Source organism: Lemur catta, chromosome 4, assembly GCF_020740605.2.
Source record: "Lemur catta isolate mLemCat1 chromosome 4, mLemCat1.pri, whole genome shotgun sequence".
Lineage (NCBI taxonomy): Eukaryota > Metazoa > Chordata > Mammalia > Primates > Lemuridae > Lemur > Lemur catta.
The window spans coordinates 22,987,018-23,014,710 of record NC_059131.1 but is presented as its reverse complement, the minus strand read 5'-3'; the positions used below and the strand labels follow the sequence as shown (position 1 = coordinate 23,014,710).

The window sequence follows — 27,693 nt, the reverse complement described above, 5'->3', positions numbered from 1 at the left end:
GGGTTAGGAGGGGGAACAAACAGAAGCAAGACAGAGAAGCATGCACGCTGTCCCTCCATAGGCCCTGAGCAGGAGACAGGTGCTTGCAACGGGCACGCAGGCCGGGAAGAGGGAGGTGAGATGCCCCTCTCTTCCCACAGGTTCCAGCTCCCCCTCACCTCCAACACACAGCACAGAGGCAGGGAGCCAGGGGATGCAGGCCCCTTCCCAGGGGACACTGTGACATCCCAGGGCTCCCAGACAGCCAATTACAGGAGCTGACGATAGTTTCCCACGTCCTCCCACTTGACTGCTCCCTTCCCCCTCCTCCCCCCAGGTTCCTTCTCAGGACGCCCAGCCTCTGCACCCTCCTGCCTGCTCCAGGACCAGGATGCGTCTTCCCTTGGTGCTGACTGGGGTTAAGCTGGCCTTCAGTCTTCCCCCTGTACCCTGGCCGCTCACACACAGCCACGGTGGCCCCCCAGAGCCGAGCCTGGCCCTGCACCACACGCCTGCCCTGGCCGGGAGAGACTGCTCTCTTCAGAGAGGACACCCGGGTGGCTCACATGAGCGCTGGACAGGAGCCCAGTTCAGGCACTAGTGGCCTGCACCCCTCGGACCTCGTCGGTACACAGCCACGGGGCACTCGCCTGTCGCCCGGTGAGGCTGTGGCCTCTCCTCTCAGAGGCCTGAATGTGAGCAGGCGCTGGCTGGGGCAGGCATGCCCCTGTGGGAAGGGGTCCCTGGGCCCCCACTACGGTGGCACAGACATGGGCAGGACAGACCTGCGTGTGTCCCAGCTGCAGCCACAGATCACAGAGGGCTGAGGCACACGCTTCCGGGAAGCAGAGTCACCTCAGGTCAAGTCAGGCGAGTCCCAGCTGCTTCCCAGAGAACCCTACCCGTCCCGAGCCTGTCCTTCCCGGAGGCTGCCTTCCGAGTGCTGGTCTGGCTCCAGCGCCAGCAACTAGCTCCCATATTGGGGCGGGTGTGGCATCATCTGATTTTCTTGCCAGAGATACAACATGTGGCACAGAAAGGGTGGGGGGCACAGCAAACTGTGGCAGGAGAGGCTGGGGGTGGGAAGCTCAGAGCAGTGCTTTTAGCTTTTTACAGCATTAGTCTGGTAATTCAGAGCTAGGAAAAACCAAGGATGGTGGTAATGACGACGACACCTCGTGTTTAGTGGGCACTTGCTCTGTGCCAGGCAGGAGGCTTTTACCTATATTATGTCTTTTAATCCTCAAACTCTATAAGAAGGATAGTATTCTTCTCCACCCCATTTTGCAGAAAAAGCAGCTGAAGTGAAGAAACCTGCCCAGGGCACCGTGCTGGAAGCGGCAGAGGCAGGCGCAGCACCTGCCAGTCGGGCTGCAGAGTTCTGTCTCCCAGCCCTGGTGCCGGGCCACCTCCTTCAGGGAGCACTTACCCCTATTTGTCTGGAGTGAACAGTTTTCAGTGTGTTCACAGGCCCAATTCCTTCTTCTTCTGACCCAGAGCACTCATTCTACTGAGCTGAGGTTCTCTGCATGCCTTTGCTGCCCTGCAGAGCTGCAAGCCCCCCCAGAACTTGAGAAGCAAGCCACGGTCGGCCCACGGAAGGTGCCTTTTGGATGAATAAACCCGACGAGGTAAGGCAGATATTGATGTCTCCATTTTACAGATGAGGAGACTGAGGCCAGCTGTCTCCTGAGCTACAGTGGACCTGACCCTCCGCTGGCCCCTGCCCAGGACTGCGTCAGTACAATGGCCCCACGCAGCATGGCAGGCGTGCTGGCTCGCCAAGGGACAGCAAGGCCCTGGGTGCTTCCCTTGCGGTATGGAAGAAAGTGAGCGTACCAGAACCACGGAGCCCGGAGCCAACACCTACCCGGTGTCTCGCTTACCTCGGCTGATCCTCTGCTTCTCCCCAGAGAGGATTCCGGGCGTGTCGATGACGCTGATGCTCTCCAGCACGGGGTTGGGTAGCTGGGCACACACGAACCTGCACAGTTAGAGGAAAGCGGGTGAGTGCTGGCCCACCTTCCCTGACTCAGCCCCCGACTCCAACCACCTGTCTCTCCCCCAGGTGAGCCGCAGCTGTACGCTGAAGGGTTCAGCTCACATGGGCCTGCTGAGTCCTGGGTGTGGCTGACGCCCGACTGGGGCCTGAACCCCAGTCCTCTTATCTCTCCCCGAGATACATCTTAGAGTGCCGGGCACCTGGGTGTGTTTGGTAAAATGCTGCCTGACCAGCAGGGCTACTCCATCGTGACGGCCTGTCCCCATGTGTGACCAAAGCCTTGGTCTGATTCCGTGGCCTCAAGTCCTTCATTGGTTGTGGTCAGCTACCTCCCTGCCTTGAGTGACCACACTTAGCTTGCCCCTCTCAGACCCTCAGCTTCACTAGACAGTCAATGAAAAGACCCCCCCACCTCCTCTTTACAATTAGCCCTTAGGGATTGGGGGCAGGAGGACTTTGAGGGTCTGTCCCAAACCATCACTGGGCACAAAGTCAGGATCTTGGGGTCCTCTTTCTGACTCTATCCTCATTGGCAAAGTCATTGTGCTTGTCTATATGTGTCCTCATTTGCAAATGGGGTGTCACTGAATAGTTACTGATGCCCCACTCTGTGCAAGACAGTAAGATGCTGGAAATTTGCATTTTAAGCCAGTCTGGCTGGCTTAAAATGCAGGCTCCCAGGCACCAGGCCAGACTCAGAGCCACAGCAGTGGGCCTCAGGATCTGTACTTTGAGGAAGCTCCTCGGGTGATCCCAAGGCAGCCATGGTTCATGCTTACAAACCTCTGCTGCTGGGGGCACCAAGATGTCTCAGTCCCTATCCCCAAGGAGCACAGCCCAGTGGAGGAGAGGAGAGCTATCCCTAGGCAACCGTAATACAAAGTGCAATGGGACCAGCACCCCAAGGGAAGTCAGATGAAGAGTTCAGAAGATCCAAGGCAGAGAGACAGTTTCCAGGGAGGGCTTCCTGGAGGAGAAGGCACTAGAGCTGGCCTTGAAGGATGGGTCACACCTCCCAGGAATGTTTATTCGGGCATCTAAAGGCCAGCATCACTATTAGGAGAGCAGTCAAGTCTTATTCCAGAGCAGTAGGGGAGGGAGAGCTGATGAAGGCCATGAGCTAGGACCACTCTGCAGCACAGAAACAGGAACCCAGAGATCTATGGTGCAGTAGCCCTGTGCAGGCTGCAGCGAAGCTGGGGGCAAGTAGAAGAGGATCTTCCCGTTCCCTATTGTCCTTCCAGTGGACGTGCTTGGCAGACCCCCACCCACCTAAACACGCACCATCTCAGCCGTTGAGCACCCCTGCGGAAAATCACAGAACCTCAGACGCCACGTGTCTTCTGGTCATAGGATGCCTACACTGAGCCACGTTCGCCCATTCCTCCCTGCTTGGAGTATGTCTCTCTTTTCTTTACACTTTCAGTGTAAAAAAAAAAGATTTTGCTCATCATTGAAAGCCCATGTCAAATGCCAGCTTTTCCACAACAGCCTCATCAGCCCTGGCATTGCTCTTGCCTGGGTGTTACTGCCTGTGCCCTCTGGGCTGGATTCGGCCTCCTATTCCCGCCCCTGGAGCGGAGCCCAAGGCTGCTAGGGGCCCAGGGTCTGCTGAAATACAACAGGAATTCTGCCCCTTAGCAGGGCACCCAGGAGGGAGACGGGAAACAGCCCCTCCTACGGCCACAGTTCTTCCCTTATTGAAGTCCACGCCCCAGGCTAGACGCCAAGAAAGGTCACTCTGGAAATGCGGGGTCCTGCTGCGTCAGCTTCATCAGGCTGAACGTGTCATTTATTGAAATCACAGACTTAATCACAGATTTAAATAGAGATTCCTGACACTCAAGGCTTCCCTCTTAAGACCAGGGTTCTTTCCGCCAAGTAAAAACAATGTCCAGAGACAGAATGGAAACTTCTTCTGTCTCCTTCCAGTCAGATGCAAATCCCTGCCATGGTATGCTTAGGCAAATGCTGGGAACTATATAGAGCATCCTTCTCCCCTTTTACTGGGCAGGGGGAGATGCAAGGTAGGGGAATGTGATCTAAGTTGTCGTTGCACCCTTCCCTGCTCCTTAATCAGGAGGAATCAGCTCAACATTGGCAGCTTCTGCACCTCACAATGACCACTGACTCAGTTACATTCCCAGGGAGCAAGGGACAATGAAGGGACTCCAGGTATGGAAAGGCAGCAGGCCTCCCAAGACCCTGCTCTTGTCCTTTCACTTCCAATACTCCGAGGAGGAGAAAAGACAACACCCCAAGGCCCCTCCACACTCACCTGTTCAGGAAGGCATTGCCAAAGACGTTGAGTTTCCTGAAGGGTTTCTTAGGGTCCACCACCAGGGCGTTCCCGGGGATGATCCCCTCTGTGTCTCCCTGCATCACCGCAATGAAGGAGTCCGTGGTGGGCTCGGGCCCAATCCTCATGCCTGGGAAATCCTGCTCCAGCAGGTACCTGGTGGAAAGAGCACAGTCACAATGCAGGCATTCTGCCCAAGGCCCGACACTCCACGGCTGCTAGAAGGCAGATGATATTCGAGTCAGAGGAGAGGGCAGACCCAGGGCCGTGAGATCTCGTGGTGGGGAGAGACGACTGCTGGACCACGAGTCCAGAGAACTCTGCAGGGGAGGTGGAATCTCAGCTGAACTCAGAGTATCCTATCTGTTCTTCTTGGTCCTTATCTCTTTCTCTGTTTCAATCAGTACGGGGGAAAAGCAAGATTTGGGCTCAGAAATAAAACACGATTGAAACTGATTCCTACACAGAGGACATTGTCACTGAAGGCAACCTGCTGAAGTGCCTGCACAAAGGCATGGTTAGAATTAGATCATCTACAAACCCTGCTGCCTTTTCACAGGCCATTATTCATTTATCTGGTTAATTATTTAGTATAAACAGCTCACACATGATGCAAAATACATACAGTGTTAAAGGTACACTATGAAAAGCGAATCTCCAACACTTTTCTAGACTTTTGATCCCACTCTCTCTTATCTGTACTTTGTATCTTTCTCTTTCTAGAAATGCTCCATGCACACAAGTGCTATCTTATTGTGTGCTCACACATATTTACACATATATGATCTTATTTTTTTTAAGCACAGAAGCTGACTGTGCACCTTTCAATCTCTCTCTGGTCATTATCCATTTAATTCAAACTTTCAAAGAAGAGACTATATTCCAAATGCCTTGTATAGTACCTAACCAGACACAGTTAATAAATTAATCCTCTCTCTTTTGCCTTTGGGTATTAGGCAAATGAAATAGTGTATGGTGGGATCTGGGGGTGGGAGAGCCACGGCACGGCACGCAGCCGCGGAGGAAGCTGCGGATGTGCCGAGAGCGTGTGGCACTGCTGCCCAGCAGGCCACCCCGCCACACATGCCACAGGCGGGTTTCAGGTTGCCCTGGGAAGCCCCCCATCCCTCCAGATCACAGCCCAACAAATAGGGCATGAGGGCAGGACTTCCTGTGGCCAAAGGATCATTTTGAAAGCTGGCACTGGGGTTGTGATGAAATAAATCACAACAGCTGCACACTGGGACAGCACTTCCTGCTTTCTCAGGGCACCTGCTCCTCCAGGGCCTCCTGGGAGAGGCTGGGACAAGCTGACCTGGTTTCTCTAACCATGAGGACTATGCCCTTCAGAGAGTACTTAGCTCAGCGAACGTCAGTACCTCCCTCCATAACATGGGGGTGACAGTTCAGAAGTATTGAGCACCTGTGGTGTGCTGGGCATTGTTCTCAACTTTCCACGGATTATCTCATTTCATCTTCACTTGTACTCTGATGTGAGCACTATGATTCTCATCATCAAAAGGGCCTAATGAGAAACCTATCTTATAGGGTGTTCTGAGGATTAAATTAGTTACAGATGTGAAGCATTTAACCAGTACCTGACACCTAGATCATCACTCCATTTTTAAGGACGAGATAAGGGTGAAACAATATGCCCCATGTTATGCAGTCCATAACGAGCAGGGCTAGGATTGGAACCTGGCACTTGGATTTGAGAAATGATGCTCCTAACCACTACATTTCCTGCCTTAGGTACCCCCTTGACCAGGTAATGCAGCCATCTCTGGGGACAGGCCAAAAGGGCTGAGCCTCACACGGAACTAGAAGGAATCACAAAAGAATATGGTTTGGGCAGGAGGCTGGCCAGGACCAGGCCTGGGGCATGGGGTGAGGCTTTAGGGCCCACAATCCCAGGAATGTACTCATTTCCATAAACACCAGCCCTTGGGCTCTCAGCTTGGCCCCAATGACTGGGGTGTGGCATGCAAAAGCTGTTGCTATTTAATATCAGGTGACCAGAGAAGGCCCTAGTCCTGTGGGCTCTAAAAGGACATTTTTGGGATTTAAAAACCATGGGGCCAGATTCCACTGGGAAGCAAGGTTTCCAAGATGGGAAACCCCATCCTTTCTTGCTTGCCGGAGCCCCTGACAGCATGAGAGCTTGGATGAGACGCCCTAAGCACGGCCCTGCAATGGGGTGGCAAGTGTGGATGGGCAGTGGGGGGGGGGGGGGCACCATCACAGGCTCCAGGGACGGCGGAAACAGACAGCGGCACAAAGAACCATTCTGAGGCAGCCTCAAAGACACCCAGAATGAACAGGGCCAAACAGCAGGGATGAAGTATCTTCCTCACGCCGGCATCTCAAATTCCATCTCCGAGCGAGACATGCTGTACTCAGCGGATGAACAAAGGCTTCCCAGCCGAACAGGGCAGCTTCCCGGGATTAAGGTGCCACAGCCTGAGGCAGCTGAGCCAGGGCCTCAGGCTGGGCCTGCTGTCCTGCTAAACCCACATGACCCAAAACTTGCTGACCACACACCGGTCTGGGGAAACAATGAGTCTAACGAGGCCACCAGCAAGGCCAGGGAGCACAGTCGGGGCAAGCAGAGAACCTGGGGCTGGGTAGATTCTCAGGGACATGTGGCTATGGCTTGCAGCACTGGTGCCCCTGTAACAAAGCCACCACTGTGTTCAGAAAGGAAAGTCTATTGAGGAATCTCACGCACTGATTATGGGAAGCGAGACAGATCGTCTCCGCTGCCAGGCGAAAATATTCCCGCAGCAGTGTGAAAAAAGAAAAGTTAATTTAAGCCTAGGTAGGAACAGCTGAGATGCTGACACACAAGCCTAAGGAGGGACAGCCCTGGCTGAGCCCAAGATAACACTCGCCCTGTCGGTCTCAGAGGATCCTAGGGAGACTGTAATGCACCTGGCAGACACAGTGACAAAGTGGCTGGGAGGCCCTGATGGCCAAGGTGAGTCAGCTCCGTTGTCCCTGGAGCACAGTACCCTCGGCCACGGGATGACGAGATTCCAGCACGAGGAGAATCTGGTGGCCAGACTGTCCAGCCTCGGCCAGCCTCCCTTTCCTGACCCTCCCCTGCGACAGGCCAGCCCACCCAGGGCACTACCCGGCACTGTCGGCAGAGCTAGCGGCTGTGTGGGGAGGCAGGATCCCTTCCCGTCGTGCTGGAGAAGGGCTCCCCCACCCTCCCCAGGGTCAGCCTCTCAGTCTCATGTTAGAGAATGGAGCTAGAAAGAGGAAAGGGAATGATAAAGCCCCAAGCACAGTGCCTGGAACATAACTGGTGCTGTGGGGAAGTTATGATTCTTCACACCTTAGAGATAAGGTAAGTGAGGGTGGGAAAGGTTAGGGGCTTGACCTCAGCTGGGCCTTTAACCAGGACCCTTGGCTAGGAAGTGGCAGAGCCTGGGTTCTGCTGACTCAGACTGTGGCCCGTGGCCTTGGTCCCCTCATCCATGGGAATAGGATGGGGACCTTTCCCCAGAGGTCTTCCTCCTCCCAGTAAATGCTTTTCCCGATGACCTCCAGACACCTGACTTTCGGGGCAGACCCTGAGCTGGGCCTGAGACAGTCAGACCATCTGGCCTTGGGCCTTCTGCTCCCGTGGGTGACACTCAGGCCTTATAAGAAGCCAGTGGATTCTCACCCAGTCCCATTTAGAGACCCAGCAGATCAGAGCCCTGACAGACAAAGGACAACCACTGACCTCAGAGGGGGGACAGGGACTGAGGTGTTGCGAGGATTGTGGCTGGAAGGATGGACTTTGCAGAGGTCGGCGGGTCTACCCAGGATGGTGATGCTGCAGTGCCTGGGTGGGGATGCCAGGTGCCGACGAGAGCCGGTGCAGCCACAGGCAAAGGCCCGTTACCTTTGCAGGGGGTGCAGTCTCCTGACAAAGTAGGAGAGGCTGAAAGGGCCAGCTGAGTACCCTCGCAGGGCAGCGCTTCCCACCCCAGCTGCCCCACCTTGTGCTCAAGACTCAAGAGTCCACGTTGCACTATGGAAGGTCCATGCAACCCTCCAGACCAGCTCAGCGCCCCCTGCGGACACGCCCGCAGCTTAGCTCTGCAGCTCCAGACCCCACTGCCAAGCCCTGGGGCCTCTACTGCAGCCCTGTCACCGTCCAGTGTGTCTTCCCCAGCCCCAGGAAGCCAGACCCTCACCTCCACTGCCCACAGGATAGAGGTGCCACGGCAAGCGGGCAGCAAGGAGGAGTGACCAGGGGCCAAATGGTCCAAGGGAGGAGGGATTTGAGGCTGCAGGCCAGCTAGAGAAATAGCAAGGGGTGAAAAATAGCAGAGGCAGGAAGAAAGGCTGCCAGGGCCAGAGGGACACAGAGCTACTGTATTCCAAAGAGGCAGTCTGTGTTGGAGAGAGCGGCCGCCAAGCCAATTTATTGTTTATTTTATTACTCTGGGCTGCCGGGCCTTAGGCCAAGGAAGTTATTTCAGGCAGAGATCATAGCACATTAATTAGTTATTAGAAGAATGTCCTTTTCTGTATGTTCTTCCTGAGACAAGAAATAGACCCCGTGGCAGGCACATATAACTGAAAGTGGATGGACACTCAGAAGGCAAAAGGCCAAGAACTGGGGGAAAGAAGAGGCAAGTCTTTGTTTCCTTGGGAAAGGGCCCTCGCAGGTTCAGGCCTGGGACACAAACGAGAATCGAGGCAAGAGGCAGGGATGGGGGAAGGCAGAGAGGACAGGACATGCTCAGACCTAGCCACTCTGCTAAGATCCTACCCCAGGGGAGCCTTACTCGATTTGGGGAAGGGAGGTGGTACCAACTTACCCTCTTGGAAACCAACTGTGAAATATGACTCAGTAAAAAAATTAAAAAGAAAAAAAAATTTTTACGCATAAAATTTAGCCCAACCTTTGGCCTAGTAATTCCACTTCTGGGAATCTCTGAGAAAATAGTCCAATATATGGAAAAATATGCGCACAGATATTCAGAGTGATACTACAATAGCAAAAAATTCGGAACTACCTAAAACATCCAGAAGAAGATTAGTTAAATGAATAATTGCATATATATACAGTGAGATGTTTATGCAGCTCTTTAAAATAATGCTTACAAAGATTTTTTAATTACATGGGAAATGCTCATGTTGTAAGTAAAAACAACAACAACAAAGAAAACAAGCCAGCATACAAAATTATATCTAGCATAATTTCAACTGTGTCATAAAATAGCCACAAATACTGGGAAAAATATATATATACATATAAATTTAAAATGGTTTCCCCTAAGTCATGGGATTATGACTAATATGGGTAATTTTTTTCTTCTTCAAATGTACTTTTTTGAATTTTCTAATAAAAAATAACTGTTTATTGAATTTGATGAGCAGAAAGAAAAATATGTAATTTGTTCTAGAGGGTTCCCTGTGTTACAACCCTTCCTACCCTGCTGGTTAACTCTCCTTCAGGAGTAGACAGCTTTTGGTGCTGGAGCTAAATTCAGTTACTGACATGACTGGGGAGTGGGAACTCTTGTACTTGGAAGATAAGAGAGAAGAGAGACCTGCCTCTCCCAGCCTTCCTGGCTCCCTCAGATAAGGAATCATCTGCAGCAACTGGACTCTGCCACTTTCTTAGCCCCAGTTAACAGCCAGCGATGACTCAGGCAAAGCCAGGAGAATGTTTCAGACAAAAGGCACTTAAACTTGTCTGCTGCTTGGGGATCCTGCCTCCAGGGACACTCATCTCTCCCTATCTTCCCTCCCTTCCCCAAAACAGCTGTTGGGGACCTCCCGTAGCTGAGATCCTGGGCAAGGCCCCAGAGATGCTAAGGCATGGACGCTGCCTTGTAAGTGCTCATGCTCCAGGAAGGAGAAGCTCCAAATAATGTACTAAGAATTGCAACCAAGGTCTGTCCAGAGAGCCAGGCAAGGATGCACAAGGGCAGGAGCAGGCTGCAAACAGCCTGTGCTTCCCGTGGAATGTGAACTGGTGGAGGACAGAGATCACAAAGGAAACCTTGTATGAAACCTAGGTAGCTCTGAAGTACCTTTGGCAGCAATGGGTGTTTAAGACAACAGGGGACATGGATTGGATCAGGGGTTCTCATCCTACGGTCCATAGATGGCTCTTGGACCCCCAACATTACATGCAAACTTGGGATGTATGTGCATTTTTCTAATGATAGGTCCACAGTTGTCATCAGATTTCCAAAGGTGCTGACTTTTTAAGAAGTTAAGAAGCCATGGATTGGATTAGTCTCTAAGGGCTCTTGCCATTCACCAATATAAGATAGACAGGAGCCAACAGGCCCATTGCCCTCAGGTCCTGAACTTCTTCAGGAATCAAAGTTGCTATGCCCAAGGCTGTCCACTGCACAAGGACAAACTCAATCTGGTGTTCTGTTCAGACATGACATGTTAGCATGGTATGCCTCCTGCTCCCAGAAGGCTTGTATTACAAGCTTAGCATTAGAGAAAATTAGTACCTAGAAAATCAGTAAACAGACTGTTAACTTTTCTGCTTTCCTCAACAAACAAAGCACAGGCCTTTGCATGTTGCAGATGTTCAAACAGCCAAGGAATGGGAACCAGAGGACCCCAGCTCTCAAACCCTCTGCAGGCGATGGGCACCCTTGACTGTGGGGGCCACCAAACCCCATTCTTGTGCTGTAGGAGCCTGACTCTTAACTCAGAGGGTCACAGCACCTGCAACATGGAATGGCTGTAAATGACGTGAGGAAAAATGGCCTGGCCTTGAGGCTTGGGTGGACTGTGCACTGGAGAGGAGCCTGTTCCCTAAAGATAGGAAGGATTCTCATCACTGTGGCGGACAGTATGAGGCCCTCTCTGAATGCAGGGGGACAAGCTGACCTCTTGAGGATGCCTCCAGCCCAAGGATTCCATAATTCAAGGGAATAGATGACTCGCCTTCTAAGTTACAGGAATTTTGCCAACCATTTCCTCGCACGGATCTAGGACTTGCAGCCCAGTCTGCTGCCCACCCATTATATGACTGGGGACACTTCATTTCACTTCTCTGTGCCTCTGTTATCTCACCTGCAAAGTCAAAGGGCTGGATGAGATGATGCCAATACCCCTTCCCCCTCTAAAAGTCTTTAATATTATCATTGAGCCATAAGATCAAATAAGAGAAAAGAAAAAAAGCATTCTGCTTCTGGACTCTGCTTCTGTGGAGTCTCCCAGATGCACACATAGGAGCTGTGCCTCAGAGAAGGAAAATGATAAAAGAAGGACAGGTGGCACCACCAGGCAGGAGGCCACAGGGCCCCGCCAGCCCACCGCCACTCCCAGGCCTGCTCCCACCAGAGCTCCTCAGCTGCCACTGTAAGGCCCCCATTCGAGTGCCAAGCCCTGTAAAAGGCAAAGGGAAGTGGTCCTGACCATGAAGGACGCGTCCCTAAAAAGTGAGGCTATAAGGCACCCCCACCAGCATAAGGTGCTCCGGAGACCAAGAGCTCTCCCACAAGTGCCTGCTGGGCCTCGGTTTCAGCATCCATAAAATGGGGACACCAGGGATGGCTCTGAACTTGAGCACTTCAAATCCACCACCTGAGCCAAAGGCTAAGCACTGTGGAGAAGCACTGGGTAGGATGGGGAGTGGGGCAGCAAAATTGTGGGATACGCTTTTAATGCCCGCACCCTCGGATTTCTTCAGAGGCCTCAAGTGAAGGCTTCCCATTTGTCCTCCGGCAGGAGAGTGGCCCGAGGGGCTAAGCGCTGGGCGGCGGGTGGGCTGCCGGGACCCTGGGCCCGCTCACCTGATGAAGGTGGTCTTCCCAGTGGAGTACTGGCCCACCAGCAGGACCATGGGCTTGTTGTCGAAATCGGCGTCCTCCAGCGCGGGCGAGTGGAACTCGTGGAAGCGGTAATGCTCTTCCAGGGGCAGCAGCTTGCTCTTGTAGAGTTTCTTGAGCCCCTCGCTCACCGTCTGGAAGACCTCGGGGTCCTTCCTCCGGCGGTCGTCGCTACTCAGCCAGCTGAACATCGTGGCCGCCGCCGGCCGCCTGCGCGCAGCCCGGGGAAGGCGCCTCGGGGGAAGGGCCGGCCCGCCGGCTCAGCGGAGCGCGGGGCTCAGCCGCACCATGGCCCGGGCGCGCGGCTCGGGGCGCCGGGAGCGCGCTCCTTCCCTGCTCCGGGGACCGAGCCCGGCCCCTGCCGCATCAGCAGCCCAGGCCGGAGGGAGGAAAAAATGATCTGGGCTGGAGGATGGGGGCTGGAAGCTTGGAAAGTAACGTCGAGCCCGCGGCGAAGCCGCCCGGCGCCGGGGTCGCGGATGCCCCCAGCCGTCGCCCGCTCTGCCCGGCGTGCGGCCAAGGGACGCTTCGGCTCCGCTCCCGCCCGGCCCGCGCGGCTCAGGGGAGGCGGCGGCGCGGCGCAGCCCGCGGACAGCTCCGCAGCCGCAGCAGCAGCCTGCAGCCTCGGGCGCCGATTTAAATGCCAGCTGGGCAGAAAGCCGGCGCGCAGAGGAAGTCCCCGAGTACTGGCAAGGCCGGGCGGGCCCCGCGGTCCCGGCGACGAGACGCCGCGCAGGGCGCCGCCATGTTTGTGGGCAGGCGCTCCGCGGGGGACCCGCGGCGGCTGGCGGCGGAGGGATGCTGCCCGCGCCCGGCCGGGAAGCTCTGTACCCGCCTCTGGGGGCTCGACTTGGGGATAGCGCCCTCTCAGGGATGGCTGCGGCGACGAAGTTGACCTACTCATCGCTCTCCCTGCTTTGAAATCGCCTTTCCTTCAGTTATTGAGGTCAGTTCCCTAGGAAACCAGGTATTTTACTATTGGGGAATATTGTTCTTGGAGCAAAGGAATGAGGGATCCAATACCAGGTTACATGAAATAACCAAAACTGTCACTACCCAAACTTTTTGCTAGACTTAGGGTGAAGTCCCATTTATTCATCCATTTATCCATTCATTCCAATAAAACAAGCCAACATGCAAAATCCCCACAAGTGTTGAGTTATTATGGGGCAAATACAATTTTGGTGACTCTGCATACAAAGTTGAGCATTATACAGACTCTCCCTTCCGGCGCTCCAGCCGAGGCAGGCTTTTAAGAGAAGATAGGAACAGAGGGCCCTAAGAGCACAGGGGAGGAGTCGAGTCATTCCTTTTGTGTGGGTAATTTCAGGAAGGCTTCACAGAAAGCATGACTGTGAGCCGGATCTTAAATGATGAACTGACAAAGAAGAAGGAAATCCATTCTAGGTGGGGTAAAGGGCATTTGCATTGGGAACATGGAAGAACTTGGTGTGTCTAAGGCAGAGTACACAGTCTGGCATAGCTGGAGAACAGGGTTCAAGGAAGATGGAAGGGAGTGACTCAGGCCAGGCCTGAAAGGCTTTGCAGGGCACAGGGAACGGATAACAGCGTTATCACTAATAATTGTTACATTGGCACAGTGCTCACCATGTGCAGGGGCCTGGGCGGAGTTCTCCGCAAGCATTGTTTCATTTAACCTTCACAGAAGCTCTATGAGGTAGATCATATTATCTCCAGCATCATACCAAGGAGAATGAGTGGGAACATTGGCCGGGTGTAGGCAAGAGGGGTGCATTGTAGAGAATTTAAACCCGATGATAAACCAGCTCAAAGTCAATGTGCTTTGTGTTCGCACCATTCTGCACAGCGTAGTGATAAAACACTCTTCCCTGCCAAGGCTCCCACTGCCCTCCCGTCCACAGATGAGGAAGCCAGTAGGCTAATGTACCAGGAGGGGACTGGAATGCCGGGAATGGTGTGGGGAGGGACTGGAGGAACCAAAGAGGCTGGAGGCCAGGTTAGAAAACTGTTCCAAAATCCAGGAGACAGCAGCAATGGGAGTGGAGAAGAGGTTGGATTCAAGAGTTTTTTTTATGGCATAGAATTGACAGATCTTGGTAAACAATAAAAGAGAAGAAATAAGGGTGAGACAGAGTCTAGGGTGATTCTGGATTTTCTATTATAAGAGGACAAGGTGGTTGGAGATGCTTTTCCACTAATTAAGGAAGTCAGGAAGAGAGTAGATTTAGCAGATAGAGATGATGTATTCAGTCTGAAATGTGTTGCATTTGATATGCTTGCAGGAGCTTCCAGTGCAGGAGTGTGGTGAGGTTGTATGGATTTCTGTGGGGATTATCAGAGGCAGATGCTGAACAGTATCTTCTTAGTTGCAGCTCAGATCTCCTGACTCCCTCCTTGAACCCCAAAGATGATCACCTCTTTCTGAGCTCTCTGCACCCCTGGTTGAAAAACCACTCAGATTAATATTTCACCCTTGGTGTTTATGTTAGCACCAACATATGAGCCTAAGAGGTAATGTTAAAAATATTTAACAACTTGCAAGGCATGGAAATCAAAACATCACAGACACTGTCCTTTCCAGTGGAGCAAGTCCCTAGGCCCCAAGCTGTGCTGGGTGTTAAGTCAGTGGGGTCTGGAGCTTGGGGAAGTCTGAGCCTGTCCAGGGGGAGAGGTCAGGATGGCCGGGGTGGCAGGGGAGAACTCAGGGGGCCTCACTAGGGCAGAATTTCAATGTTTTTGTAACCAGTACAGCCATGCTATTGTGTACCACTGAACATCAGCTCTGAATATCTAGGTTACCTGTTACCGGTTGACACATCCACTCCAGTGTCAACCCTGAGTAGTTGAAAATCTATCTTCTTTTAAAAGGAACTAATGCAGCATTTCTATACACTAGCAATACAGAGTTATAAAGGAGAATTTCCAAAAAAAGATACTATTTTCAAAAGAACAGAAACCTAGAGGTAAATCTAACAAAATATGTGCAAGGCCTTTATGAGAAAAACAATAAAACTTTATAGAAAGACATTAAAGAAGTTCTAAATAAATGGGAAAGACATACCATCTTCAATCATGGAATGATTTCATGACACAAAGATGTGAAATCTTTACAACATAATTGATAGGTAAAATTTAAATCAAAATCTGAGCAGGGTTTACCCTGGAAATTAACAAGGTGTTTCTAAAATATATAGAGAACTTTGGTGCAAAAATAACTAAGATATTCCAAAAGAAGAAATAATACAAGGAGAAGGAGGAGGAGGAGGAGACATAGTAACAACAGCAATAGTGGCAAGGAAGTGGAGGGAACTTGCTCTAGTGATGTTATTATAAAGTTGCACAGTGGTTAAGATGGTTTGGGCACAGAGACAGACCAACAGAGGAATGACAAAGTAAAATAGCCAGCAAATACAGAAACCTGATATATACAGAAGTTGCAATAGACATTGCATACACATTACCACAAGGTCAGGAAGAATTCCTTAAACAAGATATCAAAAGTACAAACTGACAATGAAGAAACTGATAAGTTAAAAACTAGTAAGTTTTTAATAGTAAAATTAAAAATTTTTGTTCAACTAAAAATACAAAAGAGAATGAAAAGGTATTTACAAAACCAACAAAAAGCACATCCAAAATACAATTAATGCCTGTACATTGATAAGAAAGACAAACATTTCCAATAAGAAAAAAAATTGGCAAAATACACAAAAATTCTTTTTACAAGAGGCTACATGAATATCCTATAAACACAAGAAAAGATGTTGAACCACATTACTAATTAGAGAAGTGCCAAACTTCAGCAACACTCTATACTCACCAAATGGCAGAAAAGGAAAAAGTTGGACCATACCAAGTGTTGGTGGGGACACAGAGCAAAGGGAGCCAATGGCAGCGCTCCTACAGTGCTAGTGGGTATGCAGGTTGGCACAACCACTTTTGGAAACAATTTGCCGTTGCCTGGTGAAGCTGAAGATGTGCATGTCCTGTTACCTATGTACTACAATTCCATCTCAAGAAACTCTCTTGTACATGTGCATAGGGAGATAAGGCTAAGAATGTTGATGGCAGCATTATTTGTAGCAGCAAAAAATTATAAACAACTCAGTGTCCCTCGCCAAGCAGATGGATAAATTATGTCATGTTCATATAATAAAGTACATACTATGCAGATAAGAAAACGAGGGAAGTGGAGCTAGCAATGCTAAACCATAGTGCAGAGTGAATAAAGCCAGAAGTAGGCTATTATGCATAGAATAATTTCTTTAGTGTTTTAAATAATGCAAAAACTGCTATCTGTTGTTTATGGATGCATATATACGTACAGAAGTTTTTTGGAAGAGAAGCAAGGGAACACAAAACACCAGTCATGAAAGGGGTGTCCTCTGGGGAAAAAGAAGGTAATGGAATTGGGGATGGATACACAGGGGGCTTCACCTGTATGTGCACTGTTTTATTTCTTAAGTTTGATAATGGGTACCTGGCTGTTCAGTTCTTATTCCCCCATCCTTTATTTTTTAAAAATCTGGTCCTTGGTTGCACAAATTTGAATTTTTTTCATAATCGTGGTTCAAGACAAACTCTTTATACCTGGCTCTTTTGTTGTATTTTTTAAAAGAAATTTAACACATATTTAAATTATATAATGAACGCTTGGTGAACCTCTCATCCAATCCAAGGACTAGGAAAATTAGCAATAATTTACATCCACCTATGTGTTCCTCCCCTATCCTGTCCCCTGCCCCTTCTCCACCCCTAGAGGGAACCACTATCCTAAAGTTACTGTGTATTATTCCTTTGCCTTTAAAATTAATGTTATCACATATATATATGCAAGCCTAAAAATCATATTGTTGAGGTTTAGGGTTTTTGGACTCTACAGGAAGCACATCCTGTCTCAGTGGTTCCCGTGGAACTCAGCTTTTCTCCCACTGAACATTTGTTTTCAGCCCCTTCCGGCTCCTTGGGGCTCTCTCCCGCCTCTCCTGCCAGGAGCCACGCCCAAGCCAGCACCTGGCTCCTATTGCCGCCTGCCAGGTGCATGGGAGTTCCCAGTCAGACACCTGCAGTAGACAGAGTCCTGGTCCCCCCATGTCTTTGTCATGCGACCTTGGAGAAAGGGCTTCACTCTCAGGCCTCAGCTCTCTGGTCTCTGAGAGGAGATGGCAGCCGCATTTTTCCAGGATTGAGAGGACAACGCATGCAGAGTATTTAGCGCAGGGCCTGGTCCATTGAGAGTGCTCAATATACATTGTTAACTCTTAATATCATAATCATTATTGCTTTTATCCACTACATGTCACTGCCCTGTGTCCTATTTAATAAGCTATTTAATAAGCTATTGAATAAGTTTAATATCTAATAGCTTTAATATTTAATAAGCTATTTAATAAGCTAGCACCTAATAAGTTAGTAACTTCTTTCAGTTTGTTTGTATCTAAACTGAAGATGGCTCATTGACTCAGAGGACTATAATTGCTAACAATGGACTCAGTGGCATTCACCACAGGCCCATGGGGATGACACTATGAAACAGAGAACTTTCTCGTCTCTTCCCTTCTCACCAAGACCTCCAAGGTCTGGCCAGAAGCAAAGGGAGAAGAAGATGAAAATTGCAGTGACAACCTGGAACAAAAGGTTGAGACCTGGCTAAGGGGATAAAAGAATTAGGAAGTGAGGCCAAGTGTCTGTAATCCCAGGAATGCCTGGTCCCTCTCAACCTGGCCCCATCCTGCAGCCTATGAAGCTCCTGCAGCCACGCATGTACGTGCACCCCCACAGCCGCCTCCTGCAGGGCTCTTCGCACCCCCTGTTCCCAGTGCCTCGGCCTTCCCTCCCCGACCTCTGCCTGGTGATGCCCACTCGTCCCTCAAGGCTCAGTCGAGTGGTTTCCACTCTGGAGTGCTGAGTTAGCAGCGCTGCTCCCTGCTCTGCACTTCCATGCTACCTCACACGAACCTGTCACTGCATTTGTCACACTGTACTATAATTATATGTTTGAATTGTCTGCCTCCCAAGTAGATAATGCGTGTCTCCAGGCTGACACCCTACTTTACTCATTTTGTTGACCTCAGTTGGAGAGGAATGTGCATCAGTTCAGCAGATTCCTACTCTTGAGATCAGGCTAAGTGATTTAACCTCTTTTTATGACAATGTTCTCATCTGTGAAACCAGGCCTGACAATGACACCTCACAGTGTTGCTGTGGGGATAAAATGAAGCAATGGGGTCAAGGACCGAAAATGTTTATATATATCTATAGTAAGCACGCAACGAATGAATACTGCATCTACACAAGGGAAGGGAAGTCTGGAATAAAAATAAGGGATAGGGGAAATTGTGCCCAGGAAGTTCATCAACCAAAAAGGAGATGAAGAAAGCCGGTCAGGTGGAGCCTAGTTGTTCAGTTGTGCAGGAATAACATTCCCCTTTCATACCTTTGCTACCACCTCTACTTAATTGCTCTCTCATACATAGCAGCTCTCTTGGGCAGAAAGGTAGTTTCATTCCTAGGTGTAGCAAGAGCAGAGCTAACCTGAGAAACCCAACATCACAAGCAGGAAAGCCCACACCATGGAGGCAGTGGTGCATATCTGGTTTTATTAAAATGCCAGTTCGATGACCCTCCATGGTTCGGTTTTCTATCTAAAAGCCTCGACTTCGAAAGACACAACATTTGTTACCTGCAAGATGTGAGCTATATTTAGAAAACCTCCTCATCACCTCCATCATCAGTCTCTGCTTTGGTAGCATCTGTGTTTGCAGAGGTGGACATCGCCACTGTAGCGTCTGGTCCCTGCAGCGGTCCTGAAGGGGAAGATGGGGATGTTTCCCAGAGAGAAACACAAGTGCAGAGAGCTTGAAAGTTTTGCCCACACGGGCATCCTTTATTGAAACTTTTATCATCCTACCACTTTCCCCCTCAATCCACAAAAAGAATAAGGCAGCCTACCGAAATTCCTTGTTTTCTAAAAACCAGAAATTAATCCTTGAGGCAGCAGCTGCGAGGAGAATGGGCAGGTGGGTGGTACAGCAGTAATATCAGGGGAGATGAGCGCATGAGTCCTCCCTGCAGGTGAGCAAGCATCACGTTTGGCTCTGAGCTGCTTCTTGATCAAAGCAAAAACAGAAACAAGTCCTTAATTCCAAGCCCAGATGTACCAATCTGTCCCTGCAAGCAGAATCTTGCTACACCATCCCGCTGAACCACCTCGCTTAGGTAAGAGAAACACCAAAAGAACAAACATCTGGAGCTGAAGCAGCCTGGAACCAGCACCAGCTCATGAGCATCTTTCCTGGGTTGTAAATGTTGTTCACATGTCTGTCCCCTCGCTGCAGGAGGTCGAGGAAGCACCTGGAGGAGGAGCGCTCTCTTTTAAAGCCTGCACAGGGCTGCGGCGGGCACCCAAACTTGACTCATTACTGATGTGGCTCTCAATAAGCAAACAGAAAGACTAGAAATGTGAATTGCCTGTAGTTGGCCAGTGCTTATAAAAATAATACAGCTGTGACCATTGCAAAAGTGTCTAAGAGAACAGAGAATCCGATAAGGGCAGAAGGTACGAGTGTGTATCATTTAAAAATACACCAGCAGACCAGGGGAGAAATCGCAGCCTGCTCCTCTGGCGCTGCCCATGTCTTCAAAAGCATGCTGCCTCTCCTCCTTCTGTCTTTTAAAAGTCTATTTGTTTTTACTTTACTGTATCGAGTTTGTACTTTGCTTTTTAATTTTGAGTATAGGATTTGTTTTTTACTGACTGAAGTTTAACATTGGTTTATAGCAAAAGCCATTGATGTGATTCTTTATTTCTTCTATTATTATACTAAACGTAGAGGAGTTCCCTTACTCAGAAATTTTGAGAATTCGTTTTCTCCTAGATTTTTGTAATTTTTCTGTGGTTTAAATTTTTTTATATGACTTTCTAATTCACCATCTTTTGTGTGTCTGTAAACTTGTGGGGTGATAAAGTATTTGAAATTATTTCTGGATTCTTTGCCAGTTCTCTAAGTTGCATAATCTCCATTCTTTTTTTTTTTTTGAAACAAGAGTCTCACTCTGTTCCCCAGGCTAGAGTGCTGTGGTGTCAGCCTAGCTCACAGCAACCTCAAACTCCTGGGCTCAAGCAATCCTCCTGCCTCAGCCTCCTGAGTAGCCAGGACTACAGGCATGTGCCACCATGCGTGGCTAATTTTTTCTATATAGTTTTAGTTGTCCATCTAATTTCTTTCTATTTTTTTCTTTTTTTCAGTAGAGATGGGGGTCTCTCTCTTGCTCAGGCTGGTCTCGAACTCCTAAGCTCAAACGATCTGCCTGCCTCAGCCTCCCAGAGTGCTAGGATTACAGGTGTGAGCGACCGCGCCCGGCCTTCCATTCTTTTTTGATTTGTCGAGTCTTCTTAAAAATCAGCTATTATAAATTATTGGATAATATAAGCCTTTTTTCAGAGTTATCTATTTTGTTTCCATGAGCTATTTGCATATTTTTAGTAACATGCCATTTAAATTACTGTAGCTTTAGGATAAATTTTAGTTATCTGGTATAATAGTCACTCTCCCTTACTGTTTTAAAAATATCTTAGATATTCTCAATTTCTTCTTGTTTTCATCGATGTCTTTTTTCTCCTCCTTCTCTCTCTCTCTCCTTCTCATCTTTCATTTCTTTTACTTGAAAAGTAATTATGAAAATTTGGAGGTAGTTTAGCTTCGGTCTCTTTTCTGTGCACATGTAATTTACTCACCATCTGCTCTTCCCCTAGTCCACACCATACCACCAGTGTTTTCACAAATCCTGAAAAGTATTCAAATAATTAAATTGGAATAAATGCTAATATCCAACTATATGGAAATTCTATAATTTAAGCATACTCAAGGATGGACATGTAAGTCATTTGAAAAATTATTGCCGACAATAATGAAAGCTCTATTTCATGGTTATCTGTTCTGTTTCTGTGCTTATCATTGAAAGATGAACATTTTTGTACATAAATCTCATCCATGGTTTTATTTGCTTAGCATATATTTTATAAATGAAATTACTGGGAACATTGCTTTTGATACTTATCACTAAATTGCATTCCAGAAGAGGTGCATCAATTTATATCCTTATCACAATGATATCAGAGTTCCTAGAGTTTTTTTTTTTAAATCTTCCTCAAGCCCTGTTTGTTAGTATTTAAAATTATTTTAAAATATTTTATTCTATAAAAAAGTATTTAATAATCTAAAAATTATTATTTAAAATATTCAACAATTCAGGAAGTGAGAAATGATAGATCATTTTTTAGATCAGCATATATTTCATTATAAAAAATTTGAAGTTTTTTATTTACTAACCATTTATATTTATTCTGATTGTCTATTTTTCCCCTCATTTTTCTAAAAACAGTGTTTTCCATACTGTTTTGAAAGAATGCCTTATGTTACAGTAAAGACGTTCATCTTTTATCTGTGTCTAATCCAGGTTAATTTTAAAGAAGTTTTGCCATTTACCTTCTCCAGTCTCTTCTCCTCCCCCAAAACAGAATCATTGAGATCTTTTAATCAGAGTCTTATTAAACCTATAAATTAATTTTAGGAGGAGTGGCATCTTTTTAATACTCAATCTTTCCAACCAGGGATATGGCATGACTCTCTATTTATTCAAATATCTTTTACATTTCTATAACTTCTTATAATTCCCCTCAAATAGGTCAAAAACATTTCCTTTAAGATTATTCCCAGTTATTTTATATTTTTACTGTTAGTATAAATGAGATATTTCTATTTTAGTAACTTCTAACTGCTTATTATTATATATTGGATTAATTTTAAAAATATCTTTTATCTAGTTATTTTACTTACTACTCATTAATTTAATGATTTTTCATTCATGCTTTGGTTTTCTAGTTATATGAGGATCAACTAGTGTATTTTTTTATTAATAATATATTGGTTTGTAATTTACATTTTGTGATTGGTTAGAATTTTCAGAACAATGTTGAAAATAAAAAAAGAGCATTCTTGTTTTGTTCCTGATCTCGGTGATATTCTGATACCTGTCTGGAATCTTTTTTTCTCTTTCCCTTCTACACCCTGCCCCCCCTTGGCTTGGGTGTTGCGATCTCTTTGAACAACTGGGTCCCAGAAGGGAGTAGTGGGTTTGAGGAGTTCCCTGTTGATAGCCACAAGAATATCAATGCATTGTTCCAGCATCTTCTCACAGGGTTTTTCCTTTATAGAAAGGAACAGGATTAGCATGTTAAAGAGATATGAGATTTAATTGACAGCAAAGTCAATGTGGATCAACACTGACATGTAGTTGCCAAAAATGATTATAAGGTTCTAGCTGCACAAGCACAAACACAGGAAAAAATGACTACCAACGCTGGTGAAGAGCCTGTTATATGTCAGCTATTATGCTAGGTGTTCTCACATAGATTACTTTGTTTCATTTTCAGAATGACAGCTTGAAGTGTCATTGTTCTCACAGATAATGTAACGGAAGCTTAGTACCTGGATTGAGGCAGAGGAGAGGAAGCGCCACAGTGTTTCTGACGTGGAGGGTCTTTAACTGACGGATGTGGTTCAGGTGTGGTCTGATGGGGCCTGTTTGACAGTGAGGGAACAGGTGTCCAAACTATGTTCTGAATAATTTAAGGAATTAAATTTTAAATTTGAAAAGTTATATTTGAGGGGCTGTCACGTGGGAGGGCAAAACTGTGGATAGAGGGTGAGCCACAAACAATCGATCTACTACTGTGATATTGCCCACCTGCAAGATATCAATTACCATCTGCGTGCTGGTAATCTTAGATATTCTTACCTCCAGCCTGAGCTTCCCCTTGGTCTTAGGCAGTGTGGGCTGCCACAACAAAGCGCCGTAGACAGGGTGGCTTATAAAACAGCAGACGTTTATTTCTCATAGTTCTGGAGGTTGGAAGTCCGAGATCAGGGAGCCAACACAGTCACGTTCAGGTGAGGACCCGCTTCCGTGTTGCAGACTGCCAACTTCTTGTTGTATCCCCAAATGGTGAAAGTCAGCAAGAGAGCTCTCTGGGGAACCTATTATTATATAAGGGCACTAATCCCACTTATAATGACTCTGCCTTCATGACCTCATTACCTCCCAAAGGCCCCAGCTCCTAACACCATCACATTGGGGGTTAGGATTTCCACCTGTGAATTTTTGGGGGACACTAGCATTAAGTCCATGGTCTCTTTGAACTCCAGATCTATTTCTGATGCTTTCACCTAGATATGCTGTAGACCAATCACACTCAGTCCCAGGGGTTAAGAGATTCCCAAAATCCTCTCAGTAAGCACCAAATCCAAGCATTAATGAACAATCATAATTATGATTTTCACAAAATTTACTGACAGCTTATTATGTACCAGCTCCTGGACTAATGTTTTATGTTCATTACAGAACAAATAATTGCTTCATTCCACTAATCACACAAAGTATCCTTCTTCCCATTTTGTAGGTGACAAAACTGAGGCTCTCAGAGGTGAGCTAGTGTCTTGAGGCCATCCATCTAGTAAGGGGTAGCGTTGGGGTCAAACCCCAGGTTTATCTGGCCCCAAATGTAAGCTCTTTCCAGGACACAAACTCCACAAAGCCAGAGGGGGTGGATGAAAGTGAAGCACACGGTGTGTTGGGGAGGCCCAGATGAGAAGGCCACCCAGGTGACTAATGTTTTCAGAGCTGCTTCCTCATTTCTGAAAGTCCAGACTAGAAGGCTTACCGGATATTATACTTTCAGTTACAGGATGTTTGGTCTTGTATGCTGTGAAAGGCACAGACACACCTTTCCACGGAACTGTAGGAAGAAAAGCTATTTCAACACAAATCTCTGGCAAGTTCCTGTTGAAAATTTGACCCCATACACAACTCCATAAAAGTGTATTATCTTCATTTTAAGATACTGCAAGCTTTAGGATGGCACTTGTTAAGGTATGGAATTCCTTTGACTGGCAGACCCAGAAGCTTCCATGCTAAGTACATCACTTTAGGTAGTTATGTGTGACAAAACTCCCAGGAATTGGGACTGCTATGTTGGCAACTCTACCAGAGCCATCAGTCTAGCTGGGGTGCTGCTGACTTCAGGACATGCTACGCCTCCTTTCTTGCATCTCCAGGGCGTCAGACACAATGTGTTACATTCACTTTTGTACCCTTGCAATTAGTCATGGTTTGTTTAGGGCTTCTTTCCTAACTATACCTCCAATGACGTGAAACAGAAACTTTGCCACCATCTCTTGGAAACCACACTATTCTCCCTGGCAATTAATTTTCCCTGTCATGAACATCATAAGGGCAAATAAATTTTCTGCCAAGAAAGACAGGCCAGGTCACAAGTCAAAAGGAAAACAAATAAACAAAATAAACAACCCCAAAAAAGTCAGATTTGGAGAGACAAACTGTAAGACACTTGGGAAAATAACATCAGGAAAAAAAGAAAGGGTCAGGAGGAAGAATGGTTAGAAATACATTCTTTTGGAGATTGGGCATGATGGCTCACACCTGTAATCCCAGCACTTTGGGAGGCCGAGGTGAAGGATCTCTTGAGGCCCGGAATTCAAGACCAGCCTGTGAAACATAGTGAGACCTCATCTCTACAAAAAATGAAAAAAATTATCAAGGTGTGGTGGCACATACCAGTAGTCCCAGCTACTCAGGAGGCTGAGGCAGAAGGACTGCTTGAGGCCAGGAGTTCAAGGTTGCAGTGAGCTATGATAGAGTCACTGCACTCCAGCCTGGGTAATGGAGTGAGACTCATCTCAAAAAAGAAAAAAAATATGTATATATATATATACATATATATTCCTTAGTAGCATATTGATTTGGACACATTTAATAATGCCAAGTACATAATTAAGAATAGAGGCAGAAAATAAGAAATGTACAGTATTAGATTTTGAAAGAAAAAAGCCTAGATAACATTTTAATCTGTCAGGGAACCAGAATAGGAGATAAAAAAGAAAAACTAAATCACACTGTAAAGACTTTTTTGTTTTCTCTCTTTGGATGGCCTTTTTGTGGACAATAGTCTATCACCTAATAACTGTGTGATTTCTGGGTATCCCAGTAAAGCCCATCGTGCCAAAAGGGTCTCCCCCAGTGGTTTATTGTTAAAGGATGAAGTACTATGCTTCAAGGCCTATGTTTTTAATTGAGTTATTGGCACTTGACAATTAAACTGTTCTCAATCATGAATGTCTTTTCATTAATTAGGTTATCAAATTCTTTCCAATGGTCATGGGAGAAAACATGTTACAAAAAAAAAAAAAAAAAAAAAAACGCCAGAGTGCTGGAAGAATGTATGTCTGGTGACCTTGCTAGAGAATGCCAAGGTGCACTACCCATCTAACTGAAATATTATGCACCTGTCATACACAAGTGTGTCCCAGGTATTGCCCCAGTATGACTCCAAGTGCTGTACACACCTGGTCCCCTGGACCAATGCAGACCAGAGAAGGGAGGGTAGAGAAGGCAGTGACCAAAATAGAAGGTGATAGGCCCCTGCCTCTGCTTTCATTTAACCTCTGTTCACCCAAAATTTAGTGACAATTCTGGCCCAATTTAGATACTTTATGGGCTCTTGAAGCCTTGTTTTGATAACTTTGCTGTTTACTTGTTTGATTTTCTAAGATCAGGCGGTTGCCTTGCACACTAAGATCCCTGAGGGCTGCCTGCATAAAGCCCCTTTTCCTAGAAGACTGAGGCTAACTTTATCTCTGCCACCTGTCTAGGAATCCACCTGTGCTCTATGGCTCATCACCACAGCCGGTCTGGGCCCTCTCTGGGGCTGCACGTGTGCCTCAAGCCTGACCTCGGTGTATTTCTGCGTCTTCTCGCCCTCACCTATGGCAGACCCTCCCGACCACTGCCTGACGGCTGCCTCATGCCCCGTGCCTGCCTTGCCTCCCTCGTCAGGATGGCTCACGGTGCTGTCTCCACGTCCTTCCCAGGTAAGCATTCCTTGTCAATTTGAGTTCACTCAGGTTATGGGCTATGTGTAAATGTTCTTGAAATTTTAATTAGCTGTCTGATAACTTAAGAAAACACCCTTCTAGAAAATAGCTTATCTGTTCTTTTCAAACTTCACAGTGAATTTCTTAAAGAATATTTTTCTATGACATTCTAAAAATACTGTGAGTGTGAAGGATTTAGTAACTTAGGTCTTGGAATTTACTTGGAAGCTTTGGAGATGACTTTTAATTTATGAGCTAGCCCACAAAGCCTCTTTTTATTATCTTGGTTTTTGGATAAATTTCTAATGCTTGAGAGTTATATATGGAACTGCCAATTTTTCCTTTAATTCTTCTGAATGTGTTATGGTCCTTTCTCCCACCCACAAATCAAAGTCCTTCTCTTTACCTTGTTGGATCCTGGTTTTGAAAATGTATAAGCAAATGAACAAAAGTCAAGTGAGAAAAAAAGTCAGGAATAGTACAACCTGCCAGTTGATTTCATGAAGTTTTGGTACTTCTGTAACCACTGAGTCTTACGCCCCTGTCCCTAGGGCTGCCAGAAGTAACCCCGGCCAGAGCAGCAATAGCCCACAATTTTCTTGTTGTATTCTTATATCTGCAAAAAAAGAGAATCGATGGTTAGAACTTAGCCATACATATTTCAGAAGTTTTTCTCATTTACAGTTGTGTTGGACATAAATCAGTTTTATGTGTTTTTTAATATGAGTCCAATAAAATGCCATAAATGATCTGTATGAGCATGAATGAGCACTTTTGGGCAGTTATTCTTTACTATGTCAGGTACCTTAACTTATTCCTCAGCTGGGCTTTTTAACTTCTTATTTCACTGACCCAAATTCCAACAATCAGGGATTCATTTGGGTAAAGAATTTTCTATTTTAAAAATGCAAGTACTATGGTAAGGCTAAGGACCTGTGAGCTGTTTACACAGTAGTGAGAACTAGTTCAATCAGATTGCTTTCCAGTGCCCTGAAGGAATGAGAATTTTGATTGGAGGAAAAGGAAGAAGGTACTTAAGAGAGCAGAGTTAGGTTTTTGGAAAAGGCAATGTCTTAGTCCATTTGTGTTGCTATAAAAGAATACCCGAGGCTGGGTAATTTATAAAGAAAAGAGGTTTTATTTGGTTCATGGTTCTGCAGGCTGTGTAAGAGGAATGGTGCCAGTATCTGCTTGGCTCCTGGTGAGGGCTCGGGAAGCTTCCACTCATGGTGGAAGGCAAAGGGAGCCAGTGTGCACAGATCACATGTGAGAGAGGAGGCGAGAGAGAGAGGGGAGGGAGATACCAGGTTCTTTTCAGCAACCAGCTCTCAGGGGAACTCATAGCTCAGTCATTACTGTGAGGATGGCACTAAGCCATTCATGAGGGATCTGCTCTCATGACCCAAACGCTTCCCAGAAGACCCCACCTCCAACATTGAAGACCGTGAGACTTGGTGGGGCCAAACCAACCATTTCCAAACCAGAGCAGGTTGGGTAGGGCACTTGGACTCTTCTAGAGGAAAGTACCAAGAAGTGGGAAATAGGAAGTTAGAGGGTGCCACAGACACAGGTGACCTGCTTTGAGTGTTTGCTCAAGGCTGGTCCCAAACAGAACTATGGAATGTCATAACAGAAAGCTGAGAGATGATGATGCACAGCCTCCATGTTTTA

At 47.2% G+C, this 27,693-nt stretch overlaps 2 protein-coding genes across 2 annotated transcripts in view; one reads left to right on the top strand and one right to left on the bottom strand.

Moving 5' to 3' along the window:
* Positions 1 to 12,834, bottom strand: part of EHD3 (EH domain containing 3) — a 28,638-nt gene extending 15,804 nt beyond the window's left edge. The window contains exons 1-3 of the mRNA XM_045549334.1: positions 12,053 to 12,834; positions 4,260 to 4,436; positions 1,866 to 1,963 (exon numbers count right to left, since the gene is read on the bottom strand). Of these exons, the coding sequence (XP_045405290.1) occupies positions 1,866 to 1,963; positions 4,260 to 4,436; positions 12,053 to 12,279 (502 nt within the window). The 5' untranslated portion in view covers positions 12,280 to 12,834. The remainder of the gene's footprint in view (positions 1 to 1,865; positions 1,964 to 4,259; positions 4,437 to 12,052) is intronic.
* A 13,152-nt stretch (positions 12,835 to 25,986) lies between these two features.
* The window catches only part of CAPN14 (calpain 14), a 41,431-nt gene continuing 39,724 nt past the window's right edge, over positions 25,987 to 27,693 (top strand). Inside the window, exon 1 of the mRNA XM_045548865.1 lies at positions 25,987 to 26,019. The gene's annotated coding sequence lies outside the window, so the exon portion shown is untranslated. The remainder of the gene's footprint in view (positions 26,020 to 27,693) is intronic.